The following is a 9,750-nucleotide window of genomic DNA, read 5'->3' on the forward strand; positions in this document are numbered from 1 at the left end:
CTCTTTGTTAAATTACATAAAATTAATTCAATTTTCATAACATTTTATCTTGTGTTGTAAACTTATTTAATCGAATATTCTTATAGGCTCTTATAATTGGAACAATGCACATTGTGAAGAAAAAATGATGTTTATTTGCAAGAAACCCGTAGGTGAAATTCGCCCTTTTCCAGTTTTACCATCTGGAAACTGTCCTCCTGATTGGTATCAGCTAAGTAGGTTTAATAATAATGTCTATTTTCTAACATTTGATATATTATAAAAATTATAAAAATATAAATATATTTATAATTATTTTATACAGATCCATTCTGTTATAAACTCTTTAACGGACCATTAGATTGGAAAAATGCTAAATTAAATTGTAAATCACAGGGGAAAGCTTACGATTTAGCATCAATTCATGATTTTCGTCAGCATAGTAAATATGAAATATAATTTGTTCATTATATTTAAAATTAAGTAAATTATTTTACATTTTTGATTTATTTGTAAATTCTTCTTTAGTGCTATTGGCTAGTTTTCTACAAAATGATACATGGATCGGTGGTACATTTTTGAAAGATAGTAAACAAAAAATATGGTCGGATAATACTCCATTTGATTACGACCGATTTAAATTTGTTTCGAGCGATTTAGATCAAAATACGGTAATTTTATAAAACTAATTTAAAAACTTTAGATTTAATCATTTGTATATTAAATTTTCTTTCTATTTTAGAATAATTTATGTTTCCAAATGTTATCTGATGATTACAAATTAGGTAGTTTAATTGCTGTTAACTGTACAGAAGAAAAACCTTACATCTGCCGAACTTATGTTGGTAATTAAAAATCAATTTATTATATTCTTTAATAATTGGCAAAAACAAATTAAATATTTAAATCTTTAAAATTCCAAGATAATTTAATACCCAAGCCTCCGACTCTTGCACCGGATAAATGCGAAAATGATAATTATAAGATGATAAGTTATCAAGATAATTGCTATTATTTACATAAAGAAAAGATGGAATGGAACAAAGGAGAAAAATTTTGTGAAGCATTCGGACCACATCTAGCAATCATAGCAGATGCCAAGGAAAATGCTTTCGTTAACTTTTATTTAGGATTATCCGAAAATGACGTTTGGATTGGATTAACAGGAGATCAGGCAAGTTATATTTTCCTAAAATCAGTTTAGAAAATTGAAACTTATAAACTTTTTTAATTTTAAATAAATACAGAGTCAATATAAATGGTTCAATAATTGGCCTCTGAACTTCACTAATTGGATGGATGATCAACCTATGAACTTAAATAACATAAATCAATGCGGATTAATCGATGGTAAAACTGGAAAATGGAAGGTTACTGAATGCGAGGGAAAGAATTGGATACTTTGCAGATTGACTGATAGTATTTATATTTAAATTTGATTTTTTGCGTATGTTTTATTTTACATTTATTAATATTTCGTTTCCTTCGTAGCTGATCTTCCAGTCATTCAAGAAGATAAAAGAAGTTGTCCAGTTCATGCAAAAGATTGGAAAGAAACGAAAGAAGCTTTCTCTTGTTATAAAGTTTTTGATAAAAAACTAGATTGGAATTCTGCCGTTAAAGAATGTCAAGGACATAGTAAGTTTTGTGCTTAATTGATTAGCAACACCACCTTGGTTTAAAAATTATAGTATAATTTATCACATTTAAATTTTAGTTTTTTTAAGAGGCTTGTCTTATTTTTACAATTTTTATATAATTTTTGGTAAAATTATTTGAGTCTACAATAAATAATATTAAATTTTAGTCCTGTAAACACTGTTTTAATACAGAAGTCTTAGAACAATGCACCAACTCTCTGAGTTCCCTATTCGTGCGTTTGGAATTCGAGATTTTGAACAATTTTGAACTTTAATTTGTTGAATTCTATTTTTGATTAACCATTTTATAGATAACATTATATTACATTTCCTTATTTAAACAGAATAAATGTTAAATGTCTTAAATTTCTATCACAACCCTTAAAGAAATTAGAAAAATTCGGGGGTTTTTCTTTATGTATGAATGTTAGTGTGTGTGGAGGGACACGATTTTGTTTATCCCATTTGGAGCTTAATAACTTCTGTGGTTTTTCGAAAATTTCTGAAATTTTGCAGGTAGGTTTGTTTATTAAGGAATTGATGCTATTAAATTTTGGTGGTTAAAGGTGAAAGGGGTGGGGAGATAAAGGGGGTCGTGTGTCATATCTCTCATGATTTTACTCGTTATTAGCATTTACAATTTTTTATAAAACCATCCCTACCATCAAAAGTAAGCTTTTTGCCATTTTAAATAAAATATCATAACAGATGGCGCCACCAAACTTTTAAATGTCGCCGGGATGGTTAAGCAATTCATTGCTGGATTTTATTTATTTATATAAGAATTAATAATTCTAAAAAAGAATGTATCCACTGTGAATTAACAATCTCTGAGCCTGTTAATTTTCAGTATGATTTTGGTGGAAATGAGTCCACTGAATAACATGTAAAGACATGGAAAACTTTTGTGTATTTGAACGTCGGGAATATATGAGGATATGCAATGTAAATTTTTAAAGAAAATATTATTTTATTATACTATAAAGTAAATTATATTGCAATGCTGTTGGATTGGGCATGATTGCTGTTGAACGTGATTATTATTATTGTCGAGAACGATGATTCGTCTGAGGAGAGCCTACAGCCAAAACACAAAGAATAAGTGCAAAAAGAAATAATAAAACTACGAAAACCCTGATTGGAAATATTTGGCTGTGATAGTTTTATAGAATCCATTCCATGATAAAAAATTGTGTCTGCTAGCGTTATTATTCTATCACGTCACACTTGATGGCATCAGTACGAGCGTTCTTAATAGAAACCGCCAAATTCAAAACTCCACCACTCAACGAGATCAAAAGATAAAAATAAGAATATTACGCAAGACGAGATCTATTACCCATAGCCCTGAGTAAGAAATCGTAAGAAATGCTTGACCCCCACCCACCCCAAAATACCTTACGGAATTTATGGACGGCCCCTAATGAAACTTCCACTCTTACATTTCCGTCGATAAATATCTAAACTTGGCTTCTCTGGAACTGATCTAGTCTCCCGTTACTTGGACATAGAAATCAATTGGAGAGCAACGACAGGAAATTGGAACTAATATGTTACTTGGGAGACCCACTCTACTTAGTAAAACAAATTGGAATCTTAAACAAGTTCAACTGCAAAGGTAACACACCTCAGTTTTTTCCAAACCTAAGTTTCTCTCATCACTTTTTCCTTCTGAATTTGACCCCCCCCTTTTCGCAAACTCACTTTATTATTTACCGATTAAGTTTCGCAAGTTCAGGAACAAAACACGAAGTGTATTGGTTTGTTATTATCCAATCCAATAAATAACCCCATTAACATTGGGAAATTTTCTAGAACACGATTGTTAAAAGGTGTTAACCACATTGTCTTCTTACTTCATTGGATATTCTTGTAGGTCACACCCTGCATAAAGCGTATTGGTCGTGAATCGTTACAAACTATATCAGAATCGCGAATCAGAGATAACAAATATATCTAAACAACCAATCTTCCAGCAATGCACATTAATATCAAATAACAATTATAATAACTATTATAACGTTTAATTGTGCAACGTTTTAATGACTTGTTTGAGAAAACACACACATTAGAAATGAGTAATTAGATTTATTAACACAAACAATTAAAACAAAAAAGATAACATCTCTTAAGAAAACAGTGTAACAAAAATAAAAACCGCAGATGGAGGGAAGAGGGTCAGAACCTCGTCCACATTCTCTGTCTACGACCTCATTCAGTCGCTCGGGCATACTTGCCACAAGATTTTGGCAAAGTATGCCCTCACGAAGCTTCTCCCAACGAACTGACGATTTCCCAGAGTTCGTTGGGAGTTGCCGCCTGAATGGGGTCGCGGCAGAGCAGAGCCCAAACGTGTTCAAATGGGGTTGAAGTCTGCTCCTCTCCCCGGCCATCCCATGTCTATCAGCTGCGGCTGTTGTTCCACTCTGGCTGTGTGTACCGGGGAGAGGTTGTGGACGAAGTGGAAGTGTTCTTCACCATAGACGGCCCTCACCGTCAGCAACAATACCTGCTCGAGTATCTCGATGTATTGCATAGCGGTGAGGTGATTATCTATCCGGACCAATTCCCTGAGACCTGCAGCAGTCATCCATCCTCATACACCTGTAAACAGAAAAAGTCAATAAAGTTGTGATTTATAAAAAGAACAAGCCGATATGTTGTCATGTTCAAAGAGTTAATGACATAAATACACGAAAACACAAAATTTAAAAACTCACCTAACGAGAAGCGACCACTTCTTTGGGTGCGCCGCACGTATTCCGGGTTAAACCTGGTGGAGGGTGAGTGACGCACCCACACGGCCCCGCTGGTCGTTGAACAAAAGACTTTCATCGCTAAACAACGTTGGCCCAGTCGGTCACGCCCCAACGAGAGTAGATTTGGGCGAACCCCAGCTGGTCGAATTGGTTGCTAATGGTGAGACGCTGCTTCTTGGCCGCCCGCCTTCCATATAAGTTGAATTGTCGAAACCTAAGAATAAATATATATATTATCTTGCTTCCTACATTTCTGTATACACAAAAACACGTTAATAAAGTTGTATGTCTGGCAGTTCATTATCTCGATAGAAATGTATTTCGAAGGACGTGTGACTATTATACTACAAATGTTACATACCTTCTCTTTACAGTATCTGTAGATATGTTCAAATTCAGTTCTTGTCTGAGAACTGGGGACCTATTCTGAGCTCTTCTGATAACTGAACGAGAGCGATAGACGGGATATTCGATATTAGCGAAAGGCAGTTAACGAACCTTAGACAAATCGCTATTCTGTGCTCCACGTTAAGTGGGTTTCGCTACGGGTAGTCGGTCGAGATGCGTCTGGGTTCCATGCTATCGACAGCTATTACGCTTTAACCAATCACAGTTTAGTTAACATTGTATTTTTGTCACGTGATCTCAACCCCCCATTTTCTAAGCGAAGCATGTGGTTTTAGCATTGTCGTGTATCAGCGCTAGTGAAATAGTTTTGTTTGAAAATGTCGAAGCCAGCGAACTACAAGTCGCCAGTCCGAGATGCTCGTTAATTTTATGGAAGACAACCCGAAATTAATGTCAGGGAAGGTAGATGCTCCCTTTACCGTAAAAGATCTCCAGAAATTGTGGCAAGAAATAGCCGACCGTCTGAATTCCGATGGAGTCGGCTCAAAAAGATCCAGAAAGATGGCAAAAAGTAACTGATAGCATTGAATATAAATATATGACTATCATTTTAATTTAAACATATGCGAATGAAACCTATTTCAGAAATAATGTTCATGCTATAGCTATTTACTTTAAATTTTAACAAGAAAGCAATTACATTATTCATACAATATTCATAAACAGTTAAAGTAATTATTTTTAAGCAATACAACAACATAGTTTATTAACTCTCTCCCCAATTGCTCGTGAAGTAAAATCATTCTTACACCAAAAGACGCCATATTGTTTTCACTTTCGTTACGTTCCTAACGGCAGCTCCAGAGTGACCGATAACAAAAGCTTAGTTATCGCACGTGGCTATCGGCACCGAAAACGAAACGTACAGCTCAGAATAGCATTTTCACGATTGATTAAACGCGAATCACGTGGTTCCGATAGAAACTGGTTTTTATCGTATTCGTTAGCTTAACGATACTACTCAGAATAGGTCCCCTGATGCAGTTGAAAATGGACTCGCCTGGCTGCTGGCTGCCAGGCGAGCATCTTTCTCTAATGTCGTTAGGCGCGGTCGCCCTGAGGACTTCCGTGAAGACACGGAACCCGTGTCCCTATGTTGTTTTAGTATTCTGGAAATAGTTCTACTTGATATGTTCAGCATGTCGCTGATTTCTGCAATAGTTCGGCCCTGTTGTTGGCGATGCACGAGTAAACGTAAGCCTATATCTTTACTTACAGGTTTCTGCATTTTGCATCGATTAATCCACCACTTCAGCAAAGTCTTTATATATTGTCGCTTCCCTCGACAATTGAATTTAATTTCATGGTAACAGACAGAGGAAAATCTGTCATTTAATTACTGTCTATGTCTCCTCCTAATTATTGCAGGTTTTCACCTCGAATATTCTGATAAATGCAACATATTACGCAAATGAGCCCTTGAATTTGCATAATTCAAGATTGTCGAATTGCATCGCTATTAGGTTGTACTTTTGCATTAAACCTTTCAGTAGTGAAGTGATGAATTCGTCTTCTATTTGAGTTTCCATTTATCCTAGCTCTCTCAAGGAGTTTATCCTCTTAATAGCGAGGTTGAGGCCGAAGTTTTGAACGCGAAAACGTGTACGTCGGACATTCAGCGCCGCTTTCCTGTAAGCCTAGTTTGGCAATGGCATTTGGAAAGTCGGTGGAATCTTCTCGACATTCCAAACGCCGTTGTCATACTTCTAGGCTTACAGGAAAGCGGCGCTGAACGTCCGACGTACACGTTTTCGCGTTTAAAACTTCGGCCTCAACCTCGCTAATAGATAATCTCGCCATGATTCGTCACGGTTCATTACTAATCTTGCCTGGCCTCTATCGCTTGTCTCATTAGGTCCCCTTCATATCTTTTTCTTGTGGGTCCAAATTTGTTTTGCCGTTCTACACGTTATTCGGACGACACATAAGTGTCACTTATGTGTCGTCCATCGCGCATGTTAAAATGCCTCTGGCCTGGGAGTCCGTTTTTTTTCCATATCGCCTCTTCGGCAGGATCCGTAGATGGGTAGTCTGTTAATAATTTCCTAGATCTCTACTTTCTAGGATGGTCATATACGGTACTTCCAGCTGGTGAAATTGCTACCTGTAAACTTCGGTAGCTGTCCATGTCCTGTTTCTGCCATTCTATTCGTTATAACGTTTATGTTTCTAAGATAGCAAATTTGGACTTACCGTGGTTGGTCGTTCAATCCGGTTTCATCGACGTTAGAATTTTCTTCCTGGGCCCATAACCCTTGTTCCGGTATTAGCGCAGTATAGTTTCTACATACACAATCAATCCAAGCTTCTAACAATAAAACAACTTTATTGTAAATTATAAAAGAGCTCACGAACTATACATGGAAGACTAGCGCACCTCGTGGCAAAATGCCTAGGGCGCCATCTCACTAGAGATGTATCCACCGCCCTCCCATAGCCAAATTATAGCCACGACACTTTCTACTGACACTAAATTTTGGTGATGTGGCAGCTCAATTTTTTAAAATTCTTGACACACTTGAACGTTCAATACCAATTTCTAAAGCTGTTTTCTGAACAGATAATCCTATCTTCAGCAGGTCCGCAATACGACGTTTCTTCTCAGTCGACAGCTTCCTCTTGATGCGTATCAAGTAGCGGCTCATTTGCTTATTTATACGCTGACATTCGTTAATATGCACGAAATAGCCGCCCGGTATTGTAACAATGTCATAATACTGGACGGCAATTTTTTATTCATATTTTTAATTTATTTAACTAAAAATATGTTTTTTTTTCGATTTTAGTAGTGTCATGCTCGTGTTCATCATATTTTCCCTGATAATATCAATCATACCGGTCAACTCCATTCTGGAGAAAATTTTTGAATTAAAATCACATGACTTCCGGTTCGGACCGGACGTTCGTATATAGTTAATCAGGGCCTCCTGCACCTAAACTTTCCATATCAGGGCTCGAATTTCATCTAACTAATCAATCTTTTTAAATATTTTACAACTTTGTTTATAATGTATATTCATTCATTTCTAAATTACAGTTTCATTTTCAATTCATTTCAGAAGCCAGCTTAATAAGTTTTCATTCATTCCAAGAAATGAAGTCGATTAGTCAAGATTTAAAGAGTTTCAAAAGTGTTTGGATAGGATTGTCCCGTCGAAAAGATGGTAATTACTCCAATTTTTACTCCTTTACTCACAATATTCTTAATCTTTAAATTGTATTCGAATAGAAAAGGCGTTTAATGTATGAATAATGTATTTTTAGAGGGGTATAAATGGCAGGACGAGAGCGTTCTAGATTTCGTTAGTTGGAAAAGTAAACCCATGGAGGAAGAAGGATGCGTTGAAATGAATTTACCCGATCAAACGTGGGAAAATTCCGATTGTAATGCACAAAAACCATTTATATGTGGAGTGAAAACAAGTATGAGATTTAATTTAATAAAAATTAAATAAATAAAAATCGCGGTTTTTCTATAATGTTTTTTCTGTTTTAAATGTAGTTATCTCAACCGAGGAAAATATTGTTAATAAAAAGAGTGAGTAATTTTTTATTCCTTCACATTTTTTGTTTTTATAGCTAAAAATACATATTACAAATATAATGTTATACATTTACAGATACTTCTAATTCTGGTTTGTCTCCTGGAAGCATAGCGGCTATTTGTATAGTTGTAATAATTGTAGTTCTAATTATTATAAATTTTGTTTTATGGAGGAAAGGAGTGCTTAAAAAATTATACCAAAGATAGTAAATATCATTAACTTAATATGTGGGAAAAAACGTGTTTCTAATTGTAATGTTTTAAAAATTAAATCAGAAAATTTTCTTTATATCTTACTTTTATTTTAGCTTAATTTGTGCCAAATGATATACAGTATTTTTATGTCTAAAGATGCAATAACATAATTATAATCAATCAATCAATTTTTATTTGTAGTAAGGAGAACCTTGTTACAGGGGATTAGTGTTATAATTATCTTTAAGTTTACATATAGAATTTATACATTATTCTGTTAAACAATTCTATAAACACAACAGTAAAATTATATAATTTTTTGACAATATATATGAACATGTAAATAAATTTTTATGCCTACATATTATGCTTACATAACATGTTTACATAGTAAATTTAGTTAATAAAGTATTTAATTAACAGTAATTTTCAATTAATTCAATAGCGTTTTAGCTCATTAGTGATTTAAATAAAAAAGTAATTTATTTTATACATATCGTTTATTGCTAGGTTACCTAGCTTAGCTCTGTAGTTTAAGTGTTGGTTCGTATGAATTATTTCAATGATCTGATATTTTTCACGATATTTTTCTAATGCAACAGAGCCCTTAAACAGATGAAGTAATGAAAAGTTCCTGGATTTACACCAATAACATATAGATTTTTCTAAAGAATACTAAGTGTTATTGACAAATAAAGAGTATTTGTTAAGTTTGATTTGAATTAATAAACGTTTAATATTCATGTTTATATTAGCAGTTATGATGTTCGAATCTGTAGGTATATTTAGAGTTTCCAAGTACCAAGGATGAGAAACCAAATTCAATATTAAATTTTGGTCCTTTATTATAGACTGTGATAAGGCTGATTCCAACATTAGTGTATAGCCGTATTTCCAGTTATCCTCTGAATTATCAAATATTGCGCTTGAAACACCAAATAATTGAAATACTTTATTAAATTTATATTGCCATGTGCTAGTATTTGAACTTGAATCTTTGATTTGGGTACACATAATTTGATGTATATATTTTATATTCTCATCATTGGTATTTATTAATCTGTAATAGAATGTGATCAGTCTCTTCAGAAAAATAGGGAATAGTTGATATCTGTTCGTTTCTGCTCTTATGGCATATCCTGGGACTGTTCTTTCGACTTTAGACAGTTTACATAGGTAAGTAATGTGAAACTTTTCCAGATTATAAAATAAATCGAGCGCCCAA

General features: G+C 34.2%; 2 protein-coding genes across 2 annotated transcripts; both read left to right on the forward strand.

Annotated features, from left to right (window-relative positions):
• Nucleotides 1-80: 80 nt before the first annotated feature.
• Nucleotides 81-1,183, forward strand: LOC136988992 (C-type lectin BJcuL-like). The gene is made up of 5 exons (XM_067287010.1): nucleotides 81-215; nucleotides 305-421; nucleotides 508-650; nucleotides 722-824; nucleotides 903-1,183. The coding sequence occupies exons 1-5, from the start codon at nucleotides 125-127 to the stop codon at nucleotides 1,181-1,183; spliced, it is 735 nt and encodes a 244-aa protein (XP_067143111.1). The 5' UTR covers nucleotides 81-124.
• Nucleotides 1,184-1,229: 46 nt separating this feature from the next.
• Nucleotides 1,230-8,619, forward strand: LOC136989014 (C-type lectin BpLec-like). Its single transcript, XM_067287030.1, has 6 exons — nucleotides 1,230-1,398; nucleotides 1,471-1,617; nucleotides 7,846-7,950; nucleotides 8,051-8,209; nucleotides 8,289-8,324; nucleotides 8,407-8,619. Exons 1-6 carry the CDS (start codon nucleotides 1,275-1,277, stop codon nucleotides 8,535-8,537), a joined length of 702 nt encoding a protein of 233 aa, XP_067143131.1. The 5' UTR covers nucleotides 1,230-1,274; the 3' UTR covers nucleotides 8,538-8,619.
• Nucleotides 8,620-9,750: the final 1,131 nt, after the last annotated feature.

This window comes from Centruroides vittatus, unplaced genomic scaffold (genome assembly GCF_030686945.1).
Source record: "Centruroides vittatus isolate TY-2023 unplaced genomic scaffold, ASM3068694v2 scaffold_435, whole genome shotgun sequence".
NCBI classification, from domain to species: Eukaryota; Metazoa; Arthropoda; class Arachnida; order Scorpiones; family Buthidae; genus Centruroides; species Centruroides vittatus.